Source organism: Bradysia coprophila, unplaced genomic scaffold (assembly GCF_014529535.1).
Source record: "Bradysia coprophila strain Holo2 unplaced genomic scaffold, BU_Bcop_v1 contig_732, whole genome shotgun sequence".
Lineage (NCBI taxonomy): Eukaryota > Metazoa > Arthropoda > Insecta > Diptera > Sciaridae > Bradysia > Bradysia coprophila.
Window position 1 is genome coordinate 5,187,561 of NW_023503972.1, and position 22,514 is coordinate 5,210,074.

At 31.5% G+C, this 22,514-nt stretch overlaps 1 protein-coding gene across 2 annotated transcripts in view; it reads left to right on the forward strand.

Moving 5' to 3' along the window:
• The window catches only part of LOC119084307 (microtubule-associated protein futsch), a 107,779-nt gene extending 95,832 nt beyond the window's left edge, over window positions 1-11,947 (forward strand). For both annotated transcript variants that reach the window (XM_037194226.1, XM_037194227.1), the window contains one exon: window positions 3,302-11,947. In XM_037194226.1, the coding sequence (XP_037050121.1) occupies window positions 3,302-3,471 (170 nt within the window). In that variant the 3' untranslated portion in view covers window positions 3,472-11,947. The remainder of the gene's footprint in view (window positions 1-3,301) is intronic.
• The last annotated feature ends 10,567 nt before the right edge of the window (window positions 11,948-22,514 follow it).

The following is a 22,514-nucleotide window of genomic DNA, read 5'->3' on the forward strand; positions in this document are numbered from 1 at the left end:
CTTGTTAGCATATACAAATAAATTGCCGGAGGCATTATAGACAGCCCCGTACGAAGTCAACTTTCATAAATTCCTATTTAAACAGCTATATACAGCTATATTTGCCTAGGAGTTGCGGGAAGAAGAACAACTACACGAATAGTAAGACTTAAATTATTTGCCGCAGCATTTACGTGTACCGATTGTTCAATATTCAATTATAACCAAATCCATACAATAGTACCGAATTGGCAATATACTCACCGAAATTCGTCATTTTACTATATTTCAGCCAAAATAAGAAACCTTTTTTCACGATCCTGAATACAGCGCGTAACTCGATTTTAAACTCATTTTGCTTAAAACGTAAGCACTATGAGTGCCATTCATATGTTAAGAACTTCCTGAATTCATTGTTTTTCCAGCAATTTGTTACTGATCGATCGATCGATCCGAAAGAAGACAAATTTTGTTGGGATAAAACATGGAAAACGCGGAAATAATAATTATAAAAAACACACTCCACCACTACAATGAATGTCGGATAATTTCTTTTAAAAACGCCTTTTTTTATTAAGTATGACCCGACCTGACAGTATTTCAAATTTGTTGAATCAGATATTTGCATCTGACAAAAGCATGTACAAATTTACAGAACAGCAAAACAAAATCAAATTCATCGTATGCGAAATCCGAAATAAAATATGAAAACTAGTAATTGGTGTATCCGAACATCACAACAATAAAATTCATCACTTAGGAATTTAAAACATTTAAAACCCGATAATTACTTTCAGAAGAAAAGAAAATTCTTTGATTTTAATTTCGCACAAAAACCATTCGCTCATGCTCATTCAATACCATAAATTACCACAAGTTTTTGATTTACACTTAACTGAACTTAAGGAAAAAAGCCGAAAAAACGAGACATTTGAACGAAAAGATTTGAAACAAATGTGCTTTTTTTTACTTATAATGTCGTAGAACAAATGGCTTTGCCACCGAATGGTTAAGTGGCAAATTTAAGGAAAATAGGAAATGATTCAATATTTTCTGGGCAAATCTCCATATTTCAAGGATGCGAGAATACAAATCCACCATCAGATTAAGCAAATCATTGTGGGAAGTCCGCAAATTTGCCGAGCAAAGGTTGGCAAATTTGTCTTTTTCAGTACAAATTTGCAATATTTGATCGGCAAATTTGCGCAATTTCTGAATTAACTTGATCACTTTCTTTGCAAATCTCGGCAATTTTCCACACACACTTCACAGATTTGAACACTTTTATAAAGAAAAACACTGATAAGTTCGCAAATTTGCGTTTTTAAAATTTTCAGAGCAAATCTTTGAAACAAATAATTTGTTTTCAACTTGATAAATCAAAACAACTTCGACATGATTTATACACGCATTTGACGGTTTACGTTGGCAACTTTGATGTCATTGTGTACTAAATTTGCGTATTTTTGTCAGTACGGCGCGGCGGGCTGGATTCGAATATTTGATTATTGACTGTGCGAAATTAATGTTAAAGAATTTTTGTTTTCTGTTGAAAATAATTATCGGGTGGTGCTCAATGTTATAAATTCCAATGTGATGAATTATTGTTGTGATGTTACGATACACCAATTACTAGTTTCCATATTTTATTTCGGATTTCGCATACGATGAATTTGATTTTGTTTTTCTGTTCTGTAAATTATTACATTCTCAGATGCAAATTTCTGATTCAACAAATTTGAATTGATACTGTCAGGTCGGGTCATACTTAATAAAAAAAGGCGTTTTTAAAAGAAATTATCCGACATTCATTGTAGTGGTGGAGTGTGTTTTTTATAATCATTATTTCCGCGTTTTCCATGTTTTATCCCAACAAAATTTGTCTTCTTTCGGATCGATCGATCGATCAGTAACAAATTGCTGGGAAAACAATGAATTCAGGAAGTTCTTAACATTCTTGAATGGCACTCATAGTGCTTACGTTTTAAGCAAAATGAGTTTAAAATCGAGTTACGCGCTGTATTCACGATCGTGAAAAAAGGTTTCTTATTTTGGCTGAAATATAGTAAAATGACGAATTTCGGTGAGTATATTGCCAATTCGGTACTATTGTATGGATTTGGTTATAATTGAATATTGAACAATCGGTACACGTAAATGCTGCGGCAAATAATTTAAGTCTTACTATTCATGTAGTTGTTCTTCTTCCCGCAACTCCCTATATTTTCCTATAAATAAACATTTCACAGATGAATATGCTATTATATAGCTCTATATGCCTGTATATAGCTCAATATAGCTGTATATAGGTATATATAGATGTCCGTATATGGAATCCCTGAAACCCCACACACATAACAAATTATTTCCATGTTAACAGAAACTCTCTAAGTATCATTTTTCCCAATATATATCACTTTTATTAAAATCCAATATGGCCACTGGCAGCCATTTTGTTGGGAGACTGGAAATTTTACCGACGCTTTACATTCGTTAATACCTTTCAAACAAAAAAAAATTCATGAAATTCGGTCAAAATTTACTCGAGATATTGACAAAATACTCCGCGTTCACTGTACGGCCGAGTAGCCAGATAAGAGCTCACTCCAAGAGACCTAGCTCACGCTCTGGAGAACATAATTTCAAAAACTGTTTTTTCCCTGATTGGTACGGTCAATACCTATCTAATAAAGCTAAAACAGACGAAAAATGTTGAAATGTGGCCGACCTACAAGCAAAAACTGCTTGCCGCCCTGTGCCTGTTTCACACCAAGGGGTCTAACTCACGAGTCGGTCATCCGATTTCCATAAACTTTTTTTTTGTCGATCGGTATTGTAAATACCTTTTATTTGACGTATCAGTTACAAGTGTAACGTTTGAATGTCTGGAGATATCTTCGAAAAACCGTAAAGCACTTATTGGGCCACAACTCGGGAAGGGTCGATCCAAAATCACTCATCTTCGAAGTTAGCCTGTCTTTTGACAGTACCAAACGGGAAAAAAAAGAATTTTCAAAATCGGATGCGTTTTACTCAAGTTATCGTGCAGACGGACAGACGGACATTTTTTTTTCCACTAATTTGGCATCTCTAGACAACCACAATAGGTTTCCCCTTACTCAGGGAGTCCAATTCGACGTGTTACGGACGTATGCGTAAACGGATAAGACCCCAGTACTTCGTACGGGTCTAAAGAGAGTGGCCTGGCCAAGTGAACTTTAGAATGATACGAGATTAGCTTTGTTTAAGACCCTAAAACCTCATCCAATAAATTGCAACGAAAATTTCGACAATGAACTAATATCCAATGAAATCCTTTTAGAGGTGACAATCATTCCCACATACGACACCGATGTGTTGGGCTATTGGGTGTCGGAAAATGAAGATCTTCTAGCTAAATATCGCATTGATCTATCACCATCAGCATCACGGTGCACCATTAATTTACAGGATCACGAAACGTCTTGTTCAGCGTATCGACTGGAATTCTAGGTAGCCGGATTATTTATAGAATTTTCATCAAACTGATGGAGCACAGACATCACACAGCAAAAAAATGCTTCGGTTTATTTTATAAATTATTCAAAAATTGATTGTGTAACGGTTCTTGGTCGGATGTTTGTTTAAAAGAAAAACAGAAAAAAATTTCTCTTAGAATAATTGGATGAATTTGATAAATTACTGGGAACCGCATGTTTGAACCAGAAGTGACTAATTGGAAAGAAATTGATTCTATTAAATAAATTTGAAAAATTGGGCGGGAAATTTGAAATGTTGACGGTTCCAAAAATGAAACGAAAAATTTATTGCAAATCTTACCTGAAAAATGTGAGTACAATTTAGCAAAATATTTATTATTGTACCTATAACGGCTTATCAAAATCAATTCGTAACAATAAATTTTGTTTCCAACTGATTTCGCTGTGAACACGAAACAATTGGAATTTTCGATTATTCTGTCTCTTCACACAGACAGCATTGATTCAATCAGATTGCTTTTACAAAGACGAAAGAAAATTTTTGTTGAGAAAAATTCAAAATTAAAATTCGGTTCACACTATTTGGTGTTATCTGGTCCGCAGCATCTTTAACTACAAAGCTCTAGCAATACCAGTTTCATTCGTGCAGTAAAATGGAACAGTGCTGGCCGATGATGCTTGTTTTGTTAATCGTAAGAAAAATTAAACGAACGAACATAATGTTATTAGCATGGAGTTCGTGCAGAAATTCCAAGCAAATGCAAAGCACAGCTCAACTGCACGAAAGCAACGACAAAACGGTGTAACTATGTATCTTAAGAGTACTGTTTCGGAAAACGGAACTATTTTACCGAATATCTCAGGTATCCTGATACCCTGTCAGATCAGGCCTCGGGTTATTCAATTTCGGGACGAATAAGGTTCTATGTAAATTCAGGTCACGTCAGATCAGATAATGTCAGGTTGGCAGTGGCAGGTATTTTAGACCAGGTGTCAGCAGAGCCTGAGCCTTTAGGACGTCGAATGACGAAAATTTTTAAATGGTCTATTGGTCATACAAAAAATCATAAAGCCCTTTGGCTATCGCCAAAATGCCCATCGACCTAACTTGAACTTTAGCAAGAATTTTATCCCGTGTGACAATATCGTTCATATACTCATTATAGTTCAACAAGGCATCACAAGGTTTCGCTGTATTAAAAGAAGGAGTCCTTGTGATGACAGCTGCTGTCATTTTGACAGTTGCTGATGCTTTGTATGTTGAAGATGCTTCGTTCGAGCTGGAAAAGCTCACAAAGACAAAGAAAATACCAAACTAAGAAAAATTGTTACAATAAACTAGGAGCTCCTGAATTTTGGTGTCGTTTCGTTTAATCCAATCAAATAGAAACAACAATAAACAACATTGCATTGATAAAAGCAAATGATTGTGAAAAGAAAAAACAATTAAAAAGTAACTTCAGTCACAAATATTTTTATACCAATTAAGCTGTTGAAAGTATGAAATTAAAACAAATGAAAGAGAGAAACTCTAATTAAAATTAGACATTTTACTAATATAAAATTATATTTGCACACCTACACACACACAGAAAAAAAAGAAACCAAAATATTACCAGAACTAAAATGCCATTTTTATTATACTAAAACTTATAAAATTGTGAAGAAAATTAAATTTAAAAAAAAATATTTAAATGTTCATCCATATTAAACGTATGCTATGTATATAAATACCAGAGAAACTCTGAATGCGGCACCTCTCAGGAGACGCCGCTCATCATTTCTTTGATGGGTATATGCATGGTGTACACGAAAAAAAGGTTTTCATTATATTTGATTGTTACATTTATTATACACACACAGAAAACACGTCATCATCAGACTATTAAATAGAAAATGAAAATAATTAAAAACTAATAAATGGAACAGTCCGGTAAATTTAAATGTTAAAATTATCCAGCCATTTTAAAAACATATTTACATTATGCCAATAAAATAAAGAAAAAGAAAATGGAAATTACAACCGCAAACTAAATAATTATACACAGTAACAAATATGCCACAATGAACGCCATCTATCCATGTTCATTGGACAAATTCCGATGATAAACGATGAATCGTTTTTTAGTAAGGAAATATTTCCCCAAGGGAAAATTTCTTGTTCGTTTTTTGCAACGAGATGAAAAACTTTTTTACTTTCTAACATATTTTGGATTTCACTCAATCAATAGAGAGTCAAAATTGATGCCCAGTATACAGTACTCAAGGAAATGCCCCATGTCTGTCTAATTTTCAAGCTCAAGAAGTGTTAAAAAATTGCAGATGGCGCTCCAGATTAACGTCGTACCATGTACAGTACAGTACATGGAAACCTCTTAATAGCTTCTAACAGTAGTTCCAAGGTCTTACATGATGATGCTACTATCCATTAGGCTAAAAAAAAAATCGTGTTTGGTAAGTTGTTAAGTCTAGACATACCTGACAGGTGTAACAACTTAAAGAATCCCAACGATCTACTGTACAATTTGATTTTATAGAGCATGGATTTCAGGACTATGTCAGTACTGTCACTGATTGACAATGTAGGCAAGTCGGTTTTCTGTCACTTCATTATAACAATAATTTCATGGACAACGTGACAGAAAATCTGTTAGCAATTGACTGACTTTGATTTAATTTTGAAGCTGATAATACCGACTACCGCTGATTTTTACGGGAGTGACAGGATCCCGATTACTGCAAAAACCTTCCCTATGCGTACTCTAGCGCAGCGAAGCATTGAATCAATAATTAGCATTTCTCCACATTTGAGCTGTGTACTGGGCCTTATAAGGAAAACGTCTTTACGTTTGAATCGGAACACTTAGTAAATAACCACTGCGAGATTAAGACCACAAAATATAAAAGAACTAAAAATGTCCATTTGAAATGACATTGCGTCCGATATCATTTTTTGCAACTGTTGTAGATCAAGTGGTTGATGTTTCGCAGTGTTCATGGATTTTCTTTGAAAGTTTTTCTTTTTAAACTGCTTCAAAACGAATTCAACAAGACAAAAAAAAAAAAATTTAGGGGATAAAATTCTCAACATTTCATTACTTTCCAAGCGAAGCCCATAGTTATGGATGTTTCGCTATAAAATAATTTTTTTTTTAATGAAATGAAGAAACAAAACACAAATCTGAATCGAATTTAAAAATTTAAAAACAAAACTATTGGTTGACAAAACAAGGAAGGAATACAATTCATTGCACTTGTGTCGATTTATGTTTATTTTTGTTTTAGTCGTTATAACAGAAAACTAAACCAAAGTTAAAAAATAAATTTTAAAAAAATTAAAATTGTAGAACATGTTGTCAGTTGTCACATCAAATTTTATGAGAGAGTAAATTTACTAACCCAAGCAAAAAATCTAACTTCTTATAAATGTTTATCCAATATAAACTCAAAGACGAATCTTATGGTTCCATTCTTATTTTCTATAAAAAAGATAAAGAAAAAAATAGGAGAAAAATAGAGAAGCTTGCGTTAAAAACCAAATAGTTTCCAAAAAAAACAATTCCTTTTGTATTAAAAGTTTAAACAAAAAAATAATAAAAAATGAAAATTACATTTCGTAGAAAAGATACAATTCAACATTCAAAATGGAATTGTAAATTTTATTATGAAAAGTGTTTAGAAGAGAGACTTAAATTTATTAGTTGTTAATATTATACCGCTCACCATTACATAATATATATAAAAATTTCTAAATACTACACACACACACATGCTGTTTAATCAACAAAGAAAAAAAATATTTAAAAAATCAACAAAAAAAAACCCGAGATACAAAACCATTATAGACTTATAAGCATAAATGTTAGAGTCATTTGATTAGGATATTTATTGAATTTGTAAAATTAGTAATAGAAAGGTTCAATACCAGGTACCTTTTAAAAAGCAAACTTCTTTTAAACGAATGAAAAAATTCGGACAAAACTGGTGTCACCGCATCATACAAAGGAGATTATTAAAAGAAAATTTAAAAAAATTTTGGATTTTAAAAACATTTTGAACAAATTTGAAAATAAACAAAAAATTGTGGAGCACGAATATCAGTTTCTAGATGCATTTAACAAAGAAAAAAAAAATTAACAAAAAATTGAAAATAATCAAAATTCTGTCATTTGTTTTGGCCTTTATGTTTTCAGAAAACGAAGAAGAAGAAAAATATAACAAAAATTCTATTAATGAAAATTGAAAGTTAAAAACTAAAATGAAAAAAATTAAACAAAAAGAGAAATGGTATGTTTAAGTTGAGGATTATTTATTGTGCAAAAACTTAATGTCGCAACCAAAATACTTATTGTTGGCTAATTTTATGGATATTTTTTGCCTTTAAGTTAAATTTAACCTCTAAATTTATGAGCAATGATAAATGCTAATACAAAGCTGTGACCAAAGAGGCATTTTTTTAGAAAGAAATATCTTCGTTGAATGCTTAAGCTATCCTGTCCCAAAACGATTTTTTTACTCAGCAACAAAATTTAAAGGAAATTTTTCAGTGCTATGCGTCCCTCTTGTACAGCCTTAAAAACGAACTGAATACATTACACGTGGACGCAATTCATAGGAATATCTTAAATAGTTTTACCGATTTCGAGTGGAATTCTGGAATCCAAGAAAGCACTCAATCCTCCAGAGGTGTCGATTAGTACTAAATCCTCCAGAGGGTCGACTAGTACTGAATCCTCCGGAGGTGTCGATCAGTACTGAATCCTTCAAAAGGTGTCGACTAGAACTGAATCCTCAAAAATGTGTCGACTGAATCTTCCAAAAGATGTCGACAAGTACTGAATCCTCTATATAAATGATGACTTCCGAAAAGTTAGAATTTGTTGAAAATTTAGAACTTATCCAGAGCATCATGTGAATAAGTCAATACTAAATCATTGTCGAGTATTCTGAGTTCTGGAGATTGTAACTCAAGTTTTAAGAATGTAATAATGTGACTCTTCAATACCTTTTGGAGACCGCCATCTGTTATGGACAGAAAAATAAACAATGAACATTGAGCTATGAGACAGTCGTGAATGTTTAAGATAAACGAAGTACAAGATCTTGTTGAAAATGCTTAGATCGAAAAACGTAACAGATTCAGTAACTATGCCGGTTGTGAAAGGTTGAAATTCAGAAAGCTTCGAAAATTCAAGGTTTAGCGAATAGACGTGGAGCTCATCTAAAGTTAGAATTTAGTCGATTGTTCTGCATCCAAAGCTGCCGATGTTTGTAGCGAGGCTGTACAATTTCTATGAACGCATAATAGTAATTTGACAAGTTACGCAATTAAACAGAATATCTGAATTTTGTTAAACATTCTGTGCAGAAAAAATTAGCGGAACTTTCGTCAGAGATTCCCAGAATGAATTTCCTTTAAATTCTTCTATTCAGCTTCCAACTTTTAACCTCAAAATCAACCTCACGACTCTAATTGTTCAAATATTTTACGTTGCATATGACAAATTGCTAAACATTTTATTTTACGTGTGAGGAATCAATAAAATGTGATAACAAAAAGTGAATGATGAACCAAATGGTGAAAAAAAAATTATTTTTCTTTCTAAAACGCAATGTGATAATTTCGACTTTTTTTTAAAAGGAAAAATGAAGGCAATTCATGTAATTGCAAAATGAATAGGAAAAGAATTTATAAAATTGAAAAGTGAAAAGTGGCAGCACCAAAAAAAGAGAGAACTGTATGGAGAGGAGAGAATGACACAGACATAAAAAAATGTGAATTGAAAAAGGCTAATTAATTCGAGAAATTAAAGATAATGAAAGAAAAGATGAGACCGATTTTTTCTATAGTTTAACCTTCAAGTGCTTTGAATAAATTCAGTTTTTTACATTAATAAAAGGAAATGCTGAGAAAAATATTTTTAATAAAAAGATGAAAATTAATGCCATCAGAATAAAATAGATAGGCGGGGAATGGTGAGAACAAATTGTTAAAAAGAAGAAGAAAAATTATTTTTTTTTGTAAATTTAAGAAAATAATCTTTAACTTTTGTCGGTGTAAATGATGATCGACTCAATTCCGATATTATAGGCAAAATGTCGGTAAATTCAGTATAGTTCCTCCGGGGCCGTCGAATGTTTATTAGAGATAGTTAACTAACTTTGTACTTGTCAGAACATGAAAGATGCTTATATCCGTAATTGACACCACTCAGAGAAGCATTACTGTTCTCTACGAAGGCACACAACACAGTGTGAAAATGAATCACTAGCGCCACCTGACAAATAGATATTGTTTCAACGAAAATTGTTGGATCGTTGATCCATCCGACGAAGGATAAAGATTAGTGTCACTAAAGAGGAAAGAAAATTCACAGAAATTCTGAATACCAATTTCGCTTTACTCATAACGGTAAGGCTTGTGCAAATTTAGAATGGCTTTCAAATTTTGCTTATAAAAAGGTTAAAAAGAAGGAAGAAAGAAGAAGAACCACTTGAACCGCTAGAACCAAATGTGAATTTTCCTTCCCTTACTTACTATTATGTTTCATAAACAAAAAAGATGGGATGGAATGTGACTTTATCTTCCTGAAAATTATATAAGTTCACAATCCACACACACAACATACACAGGAATTATAGATCGCTGTTATCATAAAAAGAAAAACCAAAAAATATTTAAGAATGGAAAGCATTTTATATTTAAAAATGGAAAAAAAATGTAACAACATTGCAGTGGACGTGAACATTATTCTAATTATAAAAATGATTATTTGTAAAACGACCGTATGAGCTAAGTTAAAGGTTAAGGTAACGTTTGTAATTGTAATCAATAAATGAAGAAGAAGAAAAAAAAGAAGGAAGAATAAAGGGAGGAAGAAGAAAGAGGAGACGAAGAAAGAGAAGACGAAGAAAGAGAAGAAGAAAAGACGAAATAGGTGAAGAAAAGGAAGCGAAGATAGAGAAGAAAAACTACAGAAATGGGGTTGTTGGAATTTATGAGTGTTTTGTTTGCAATGCACTGTACTTCTTAGATAGAAAGTTAATTTATTGTTTTAGAATTTGTACGCAATCATAGACTTTAATTTGAATTGCCTTTAAGTTTGCTACAAATTACAAATAAAAAGAGATAGAAGGTAGACTCAGCAGAAACTGACCAGTAACTTAAATTAATCGTAATTTTGCTATTAGTAATTGATAGAGAGTATACAACCAAAACCGAAGCTATGAATTCGATAGAAAGAAAATTATTACCAAAAAATACAGGGGATCAAAGATTTCATTTTCGTTATAATAAAAATCTTTCAATCAAACCCATATCAATCAAAAAATAATTTAAATGAACGCAAAAAAAAAAATTGATCGTCGCTTACGCACTAACACAATTGGTAGAACGAATTTACTCCCTTTTTGTTTGGGCACGATGATATAGGGTTTTGTGAACAAAATATAAATTAAAGTTTGGTGCTAAAAATGAAATGCCTTTGGTGAAACGGGAAATTGGAAATTTTCTTTTTTTTATTTATTTTCTTTCACCAACAAAATTTATCACCGAGAAAAATTACGAAAATTTGCTATTGGTTTGTTCAAAATCGTTTTAAATGAATTCCATTTTAATCGATGTTAGGTCGCCTTGCTAGTATTTTGTATCGGAAGCCAGAAGTCCTCAGTGTTAGATTGTTTCAGTGAGATTCTTTCCTAAAAATTTGCAGATTGGAATTGGAATTCTTATCATTTGAGATTTCCAAATTCCTTGTAAGTAGATGATAAGATTTTCAAAAATCGATACAAATCGATTTTTAATCTATAATCGATGCATGGAGATACAGCGATAATTACCGACAATCGATAATCCATTTTAATCGATTTTTACATTTAAAAGTCGGTTCTTAACTAAACTACAAAGAAAAACGTAAGTTAAAATGATCTGCTCTTAACGGCGCCTCCGACAGCTAATTTCAGTTTTAGTACTAATATTTTTAAATCGATGTTTCTTATCGACAATCGATATTCGATAATTTGTGATCATCATTAATATTCTTTCAAAAGTATCGACAATCAATTCTAAAAGTACAATTCCTTTAAGCTCTCAGAATCTGTTAGGTACGTTTAAAATATTTGACACTCTCAACTGGTGCCATCTACACGGGAAAATGAAATATATCACTGTCGACTTCTTCGACGTACACATTTTCTTTGATCAATTTAAAATGGAATTCATACTTTATAATACTTGAGAGACAGAAAGCTTTCAATGTTTGTTGAAGTAATAAAAGAAAGTAATAAAAATAAGTTTAGCAAAAGAGGAATGCACTTTGTTTTTGTTGCGAAAAAAGGTAAATTTTTTGTTGCGAATAGAAATTTTATGGGAAGAAAAGAGAAACGAAAAATATAAAATCTCTTCACAAAATGAAATTAATTACCAAAAACACGAAAATATTTATTCCATCAACTTAATGAATTTACATATTTTGCTTCTCTAGTCAGTTTTAAAAAAAATGAAATGTAAGCAGCAAAATCTGGTCCCTTCTTAATGCTTATTAAGGAAAATGTTTAAATTATCAATTTAAAAATTGAATATAAAACTTATGTCTTTAAACAAAAAATATTGAACAAAAAAATGAAATATATTTGAAGAAACGACGGAGAAGAAGAAAAAATTATATTTAAAAAACCAAAATACCATAATTTAACTGATATTGAAAAACTTAAATAAAAAAATAATTAAAAACACGTAATTATCTGCAATGTATGTATACATATTATTATTATTATAAACCAGTAATAAAAATTAAAATTATTAAAAAATCCACAAAAAAATTCAAATAAAAAATTTAAAAAAAAAGTTTGTTTTCACTAAGTGGAGCGTAAAATCGCTGACAATGGGTTATGATTTTCGCCATTTTAAGAAGAAGAAGAATGACGTTTCAGGTCTATGACGCTCAGTAAATACACAATTTGTGAATCTATTTATGTTTCAGGCATGCAGTATACGTTGAATAAATTGGTTTATTGAGTCTATATCTCAATTTCAATAGATCATTGAGGTGAAAATCAAAAAGAAAATGTTGACATTGGCGCTGGCGATCAGTTTCGACGGTCAGACCCATTCAACCCTCGTGATCGATCTTATCATTTTTCTGATATAGACCGTATTTCGTACGGTAAAATGGTCCCCAACAACAGTTTGTGTAAGATGCACATTTCGTGTGATTGACACACGTTGAAGCTGTAGAGCGATGGACTCTTTGCAAATTTGTAGCCTACATTAAGACGGAAAAATATTCGTTTTTTGATGATTTCTCTGAACCAAATTCTTCTTTTTTAAGTGAAACCATTAAAGCTCGCAAAAATGTGTTACTTTTAAAAGAAAAATTAGTTCGTGAGTCATGGCTTAAACCTATGGAGAGGAAGTAATGAAACAAGAAATGTTTTCCTCCATAATTATTTATTGAGATCTGAACTCGATGAGAGCTGAGATTGATCTGATCTCTCCGATACATACATCGTTCTTATATACTTATATACAAACCCATTTGGAGAAAACTGTGCAGATAACACAAATTTACAGGTTTCTCCAAGTGGGTTAAGTTATCACCCACAAACCATTTTTTCCGTTAAAAGTAACACATGTTTGCGTCAATGAAAGTCTAGAACAGGTATGGTCGATCGGCGAATTCGTCTTAAACTCACTCACATTTTATGTCAAAATAATATGAAAATGAGTGTGTTTAAGTAAGAAAATCAAATTTTTATGTCCTCCGGGCGGACAATAGACCATACCTGTTTTACACTTTCATTGGTTTGCGTTGCTGTGATTTTGGTTCAGATAAATCATGAATATTTTCCGGCTTACGCTATAACTTTGCAAAGGGTCCAATGCTCTTTAAAGAGGGCAGACCACTTCAAGAACAGACAAATGATTCTTTTTTTGTATGAAATGTCTGTAACGACGAATTGATATGACTGCGTGGTGAAGACTCTAATTAAAATTCTGCTCTTTTGCCTGTTCTAGGAGTGCGTTGGGTAAGCGCATACTACCGAGCATTTAGTATTTCGTGTCGGGACAACATATTAAAGGTAGTTTAGTTAAAGGTAGTCCAGAAATTTGTCCACTACTCTTGATTGAGCTCTCCTATGTTTGCAATACATTCTGTTCTGCAAGCGGTGTTCTCTGCTAATACAAAGTTGGTGAAAAATGCATGCAAAATGTCGTCGGGGTACGAAAGCGTAGAAGTTACCGTAATGTTCATAAAGAACTCCAGTCTAAGCAGACCTTACCCAGCACGTTCGCGTTTTCAAGTTCCTAGACAAAATAAGGAACTGAAAACTGAAATAATCGCCAATCACTTGCACCGAAATGTGATATCTTTCATGAATTTTTAATGCGGCTTGGCTTGGTTTTGATTTTCGATAAATGTTGCCGCGTACACCTCTAGTTACACGTTCCATCAAAAATTATCTAGGAAGCAGACAGTCTCCACCTACGGAAATAGTCGAGGTAGACAACAATCTATAATATTTTAATGAAATAGATGGAAGTGGTCAAATTTCATGATATGCCACGATGCGCATGCATAACGTATGAATGACAAATTACATTTTAATATGTCCCACAATTTTAGAGAAACGAAGTTTTTGAAACATAAACGATCGGCCAATTTAACTCACATTTCATTAAAGCAAAAAATTGCTACAGTTTCCCCTTCGACCTCGAAACACTAAAACATTTTAGTTAGGGACAGGTTGTCTGCGATGGCTGACAAAATTCCAACACTGATTCTCCACGTTTGTATTGGAATTTACTTGTGTATTGCGGGTGCCAATGCTAAGGTTTGTATTTTTCTTCGAAAGAGAAAAAGACTCAGCTCCTCAGTTCAGATAACAGTTTGCTGATAGGACCACAAAAGTGTTGAATTATCGTCGCTAACGGTGAAATTAACGAGACCATTGCTAATATAGTTAAGAAATAAGAAGTTACCAGCTTTATTGATCCAGTCAGCTATAGTCTAGTTGGTGATTAAGTGCACTAAAAAGTGACATAGTCCAGTAGCTAGCGAGCTAGCTCAGCAGTAGTTACTACAGTAGAAAGAATTCCAAACTTAGTCTCACGTTTCTCTCCTCTCTCTATCTCTGTCTTTGTTCTAATACAGTTCATCTACAAGAGAGAGATGGCAAGAGATACCAAGTTCGGAATTGTTTCCGCTAGGGTAGTGAACTGCTGTACTATTAAGTGAACTACTGCTCTCGAAATAAGTTTTCGCTCTCCCTGAAGGGAATAATTGCATCTGAAATCTTACTAGGAAATATTTTGCAGGAATACTATGACATCCTGCCGCAGTCGTATCTGTGCAAAATTCTTGACACAAACATAGTTTACAATTTTAGCTGCATCACGAAACATGTCAATCCAACAACTGTCCTAAGGACACGAGACATATATTTTCAACCCGGTGTGGAGCTGAACAATGGCTATGTAAACCGGGTAAAATTTCAATTAAAAGACTCGAATTGAAGTTTCATATTTACATCAGGTGACGATCCAGCTATTTCGAAAATTTCGTTTAATCCAATCAAATAGAAACAACAATAAACAACATTGCATTGATAAAAGCAAATGATTGTGAAAAGAAAAAACAATTAAAAAGTAACTTCAGTCACAAATATTTTTATACCAATTAAGCTGTTGAAAGTATGAAATTAAAACAAATGAAAGAGAGAAACTCTAATTAAAATTAGACATTTTACTAATATAAAATTATATTTGCACACCTACACACACACAGAAAAAAAAGAAACCAAAATATTACCAGAACTAAAATGCCATTTTTATTATACTAAAACTTATAAAATTGTGAAGAAAATTAAATTTAAAAAAAAATATTTAAATGTTCATCCATATTAAACGTATGCTATGTATATAAATACCAGAGAAACTCTGAATGCGGCACCTCTCAGGAGACGCCGCTCATCATTTCTTTGATGGGTATATGCATGGTGTACACGAAAAAAAGGTTTTCATTATATTTGATTGTTACATTTATTATACACACACAGAAAACACGTCATCATCAGACTATTAAATAGAAAATGAAAATAATTAAAAACTAATAAATGGAACAGTCCGGTAAATTTAAATGTTAAAATTATCCAGCCATTTTAAAAACATATTTACATTATGCCAATAAAATAAAGAAAAAGAAAATGGAAATTACAACCGCAAACTAAATAATTATACACAGTAACAAATATGCCACAATGAACGCCATCTATCCATGTTCATTGGACAAATTCCGATGATAAACGATGAATCGTTTTTTAGTAAGGAAATATTTCCCCAAGGGAAAATTTCTTGTTCGTTTTTTGCAACGAGATGAAAAACTTTTTTACTTTCTAACATATTTTGGATTTCACTCAATCAATAGAGAGTCAAAATTGATGCCCAGTATACAGTACTCAAGGAAATGCCCCATGTCTGTCTAATTTTCAAGCTCAAGAAGTGTTAAAAAATTGCAGATGGCGCTCCAGATTAACGTCGTACCATGTACAGTACAGTACATGGAAACCTCTTAATAGCTTCTAACAGTAGTTCCAAGGTCTTACATGATGATGCTACTATCCATTAGGCTAAAAAAAAAATCGTGTTTGGTAAGTTGTTAAGTCTAGACATACCTGACAGGTGTAACAACTTAAAGAATCCCAACGATCTACTGTACAATTTGATTTTATAGAGCATGGATTTCAGGACTATGTCAGTACTGTCACTGATTGACAATGTAGGCAAGTCGGTTTTCTGTCACTTCATTATAACAATAATTTCATGGACAACGTGACAGAAAATCTGTTAGCAATTGACTGACTTTGATTTAATTTTGAAGCTGATAATACCGACTACCGCTGATTTTTACGGGAGTGACAGGATCCCGATTACTGCAAAAACCTTCCCTATGCGTACTCTAGCGCAGCGAAGCATTGAATCAATAATTAGCATTTCTCCACATTTGAGCTGTGTACTGGGCCTTATAAGGAAAACGTCTTTACGTTTGAATCGGAACACTTAGTAAATAACCACTGCGAGATTAAGACCACAAAATATAAAAGAACTAAAAATGTCCATTTGAAATGACATTGCGTCCGATATCATTTTTTGCAACTGTTGTAGATCAAGTGGTTGATGTTTCGCAGTGTTCATGGATTTTCTTTGAAAGTTTTTCTTTTTAAACTGCTTCAAAACGAATTCAACAAGACAAAAAAAAAAAAAATTTAGGGGATAAAATTCTCAACATTTCATTACTTTCCAAGCGAAGCCCATAGTTATGGATGTTTCGCTATAAAATAATTTTTTTTTTAATGAAATGAAGAAACAAAACACAAATCTGAATCGAATTTAAAAATTTAAAAACAAAACTATTGGTTGACAAAACAAGGAAGGAATACAATTCATTGCACTTGTGTCGATTTATGTTTATTTTTGTTTTAGTCGTTATAACAGAAAACTAAACCAAAGTTAAAAAATAAATTTTAAAAAAATTAAAATTGTAGAACATGTTGTCAGTTGTCACATCAAATTTTATGAGAGAGTAAATTTACTAACCCAAGCAAAAAATCTAACTTCTTATAAATGTTTATCCAATATAAACTCAAAGACGAATCTTATGGTTCCATTCTTATTTTCTATAAAAAAGATAAAGAAAAAAATAGGAGAAAAATAGAGAAGCTTGCGTTAAAAACCAAATAGTTTCCAAAAAAAACAATTCCTTTTGTATTAAAAGTTTAAACAAAAAAATAATAAAAAATGAAAATTACATTTCGTAGAAAAGATACAATTCAACATTCAAAATGGAATTGTAAATTTTATTATGAAAAGTGTTTAGAAGAGAGACTTAAATTTATTAGTTGTTAATATTATACCGCTCACCATTACATAATATATATAAAAATTTCTAAATACTACACACACACACATGCTGTTTAATCAACAAAGAAAAAAAATATTTAAAAAATCAACAAAAAAAAACCCGAGATACAAAACCATTATAGACTTATAAGCATAAATGTTAGAGTCATTTGATTAGGATATTTATTGAATTTGTAAAATTAGTAATAGAAAGGTTCAATACCAGGTACCTTTTAAAAAGCAAACTTCTTTTAAACGAATGAAAAAATTCGGACAAAACTGGTGTCACCGCATCATACAAAGGAGATTATTAAAAGAAAATTTAAAAAAATTTTGGATTTTAAAAACATTTTGAACAAATTTGAAAATAAACAAAAAATTGTGGAGCACGAATATCAGTTTCTAGATGCATTTAACAAAGAAAAAAAAAATTAACAAAAAATTGAAAATAATCAAAATTCTGTCATTTGTTTTGGCCTTTATGTTTTCAGAAAACGAAGAAGAAGAAAAATATAACAAAAATTCTATTAATGAAAATTGAAAGTTAAAAACTAAAATGAAAAAAATTAAACAAAAAGAGAAATGGTATGTTTAAGTTGAGGATTATTTATTGTGCAAAAACTTAATGTCGCAACCAAAATACTTATTGTTGGCTAATTTTATGGATATTTTTTGCCTTTAAGTTAAATTTAACCTCTAAATTTATGAGCAATGATAAATGCTAATACAAAGCTGTGACCAAAGAGGCATTTTTTTAGAAAGAAATATCTTCGTTGAATGCTTAAGCTATCCTGTCCCAAAACGATTTTTTTACTCAGCAACAAAATTTAAAGGAAATTTTTCAGTGCTATGCGTCCCTCTTGTACAGCCTTAAAAACGAACTGAATACATTACACGTGGACGCAATTCATAGGAATATCTTAAATAGTTTTACCGATTTCGAGTGGAATTCTGGAATCCAAGAAAGCACTCAATCCTCCAGAGGTGTCGATTAGTACTAAATCCTCCAGAGGGTCGACTAGTACTGAATCCTCCGGAGGTGTCGATCAGTACTGAATCCTTCAAAAGGTGTCGACTAGAACTGAATCCTCAAAAATGTGTCGACTGAATCTTCCAAAAGATGTCGACAAGTACTGAATCCTCTATATAAATGATGACTTCCGAAAAGTTAGAATTTGTTGAAAATTTAGAACTTATCCAGAGCATCATGTGAATAAGTCAATACTAAATCATTGTCGAGTATTCTGAGTTCTGGAGATTATAACTCAAGTTTTAAGAATGTAATAATGTGACTCTTCAATACCTTTTGGAGACCGCCATCTGTTATGGACAGAAAAATAAACAATGAACATTGAGCTATGAGACAGTCGTGAATGTTTAAGATAAACGAAGTACAAGATCTTGTTGAAAATGCTTAGATCGAAAAACGTAACAGATTCAGTAACTATGCCGGTTGTGAAAGGTTGAAATTCAGAAAGCTTCGAAAATTCAAGGTTTAGCGAATAGACGTGGAGCTCATCTAAAGTTAGAATTTAGTCGATTGTTCTGCATCCAAAGCTGCCGATGTTTGTAGCGAGGCTGTACAATTTCTATGAACGCATAATAGTAATTTGACAAGTTACGCAATTAAACAGAATATCTGAATTTTGTTAAACATTCTGTGCAGAAAAAATTAGCGGAACTTTCGTCAGAGATTCCCAGAATGAATTTCCTTTAAATTCTTCTATTCAGCTTCCAACTTTTAACCTCAAAATCAACCTCACGACTCTAATTGTTCAAATATTTTACGTTGCATATGACAAATTGCTAAACATTTTATTTTACGTGTGAGGAATCAATAAAATGTGATAACAAAAAGTGAATGATGAACCAAATGGTGAAAAAAAAATTATTTTTCTTTCTAAAACGCAATGTGATAATTTCGACTTTTTTTTAAAAGGAAAAATGAAGGCAATTCATGTAATTGCAAAATGAATAGGAAAAGAATTTATAAAATTGAAAAGTGAAAAGTGGCAGCACCAAAAAAAGAGAGAACTGTATGGAGAGGAGAGAATGACACAGACATAAAAAAATGTGAATTGAAAAAGGCTAATTAATTCGAGAAATTAAAGATAATGAAAGAAAAGATGAGACCGATTTTTTCTATAGTTTAACCTTCAAGTGCTTTGAATAAATTCAGTTTTTTACATTAATAAAAGGAAATGCTGAGAAAAATATTTTTAATAAAAAGATGAAAATTAATGCCATCAGAATAAAATAGATAGGCGGGGAATGGTGAGAACAAATTGTTAAAAAGAAGAAGAAAAATTATTTTTTTTTGTAAATTTAAGAAAATAATCTTTAACTTTTGTCGGTGTAAATGATGATCGACTCAATTCCGATATTATAGGCAAAATGTCGGTAAATTCAGTATAGTTCCTCCGGGGCCGTCGAATGTTTATTAGAGATAGTTAACTAACTTTGTACTTGTCAGAACATGAAAGATGCTTATATCCGTAATTGACACCACTCAGAGAAGCATTACTGTTCTCTACGAAGGCACACAACACAGTGTGAAAATGAATCACTAGCGCCACCTGACAAATAGATATTGTTTCAACGAAAATTGTTGGATCGTTGATCCATCCGACGAAGGATAAAGATTAGTGTCACTAAAGAGGAAAGAAAATTCACAGAAATTCTGAATACCAATTTCGCTTTACTCATAACGGTAAGGCTTGTGCAAATTTAGAATGGCTTTCAAATTTTGCTTATAAAAAGGTTAAAAAGAAGGAAGAAAGAAGAAGAACCACTTGAACCGCTAGAACCAAATGTGAATTTTCCTTCCCTTACTTACTATTATGTTTCATAAACAAAAAAGATGGGATGGAATGTGACTTTATCTTCCTGAAAATTATATAAGTTCACAATCCACACACACAACATACACAGGAATTATAGATCGCTGTTATCATAAAAAGAAAAACCAAAAAATATTTAAGAATGGAAAGCATTTTATATTTAAAAATGGAAAAAAAATGTAACAACATTGCAGTGGACGTGAACATTATTCTAATTATAAAAATGATTATTTGTAAAACGACCGTATGAGCTAAGTTAAAGGTTAAGGTAACGTTTGTAATTGTAATCAATAAATGAAGAAGAAGAAAAAAAAGAAGGAAGAATAAAGGGAGGAAGAAGAAAGAGGAGACGAAGAAAGAGAAGACGAAGAAAGAGAAGAAGAAAAGACGAAATAGGTGAAGAAAAGGAAGCGAAGATAGAGAAGAAAAACTACAGAAATGGGGTTGTTGGAATTTATGAGTGTTTTGTTTGCAATGCACTGTACTTCTTAGATAGAAAGTTAATTTATTGTTTTAGAATTTGTACGCAATCATAGACTTTAATTTGAATTGCCTTTAAGTTTGCTACAAATTACAAATAAAAAGAGATAGAAGGTAGACTCAGCAGAAACTGACCAGTAACTTAAATTAATCGTAATTTTGCTATTAGTAATTGATAGAGAGTATACAACCAAAACCGAAGCTATGAATTCGATAGAAAGAAAATTATTACCAAAAAATACAGGGGATCAAAGATTTCATTTTCGTTATAATAAAAATCTTTCAATCAAACCCATATCAATCAAAAAATAATTTAAATGAACGCAAAAAAAAAAATTGATCGTCGCTTACGCACTAACACAATTGGTAGAACGAATTTACTCCCTTTTTGTTTGGGCACGATGATATAGGGTTTTGTGAACAAAATATAAATTAAAGTTTGGTGCTAAAAATGAAATGCCTTTGGTGAAACGGGAAATTGGAAATTTTCTTTTTTTTATTTATTTTCTTTCACCAACAAAATTTATCACCGAGAAAAATTACGAAAATTTGCTATTGGTTTGTTCAAAATCGTTTTAAATGAATTCCATTTTAATCGATGTTAGGTCGCCTTGCTAGTATTTTGTATCGGAAGCCAGAAGTCCTCAGTGTTAGATTGTTTCAGTGAGATTCTTTCCTAAAAATTTGCAGATTGGAATTGGAATTCTTATCATTTGAGATTTCCAAATTCCTTGTAAGTAGATGATAAGATTTTCAAAAATCGATACAAATCGATTTTTAATCTATAATCGATGCATGGAGATACAGCGATAATTACCGACAATCGATAATCCATTTTAATCGATTTTTACATTTAAAAGTCGGTTCTTAACTAAACTACAAAGAAAAACGTAAGTTAAAATGATCTGCTCTTAACGGCGCCTCCGACAGCTAATTTCAGTTTTAGTACTAATATTTTTAAATCGATGTTTCTTATCGACAATCGATATTCGATAATTTGTGATCATCATTAATATTCTTTCAAAAGTATCGACAATCAATTCTAAAAGTACAATTCCTTTAAGCTCTCAGAATCTGTTAGGTACGTTTAAAATATTTGACACTCTCAACTGGTGCCATCTACACGGGAAAATGAAATATATCACTGTCGACTTCTTCGACGTACACATTTTCTTTGATCAATTTAAAATGGAATTCATACTTTATAATACTTGAGAGACAGAAAGCTTTCAATGTTTGTTGAAGTAATAAAAGAAAGTAATAAAAATAAGTTTAGCAAAAGAGGAATGCACTTTGTTTTTGTTGCGAAAAAAGGTAAATTTTTTGTTGCGAATAGAAATTTTATGGGAAGAAAAGAGAAACGAAAAATATAAAATCTCTTCACAAAATGAAATTAATTACCAAAAACACGAAAATATTTATTCCATCAACTTAATGAATTTACATATTTTGCTTCTCTAGTCAGTTTTAAAAAAAATGAAATGTAAGCAGCAAAATCTGGTCCCTTCTTAATGCTTATTAAGGAAAATGTTTAAATTATCAATTTAAAAATTGAATATAAAACTTATGTCTTTAAACAAAAAATATTGAACAAAAAAATGAAATATATTTGAAGAAACGACGGAGAAGAAGAAAAAATTATATTTAAAAAACCAAAATACCATAATTTAACTGATATTGAAAAACTTAAATAAAAAAATAATTAAAAACACGTAATTATCTGCAATGTATGTATACATATTATTATTATTATAAACCAGTAATAAAAATTAAAATTATTAAAAAATCCACAAAAAAATTCAAATAAAAAATTTAAAAAAAAAGTTTGTTTTCACTAAG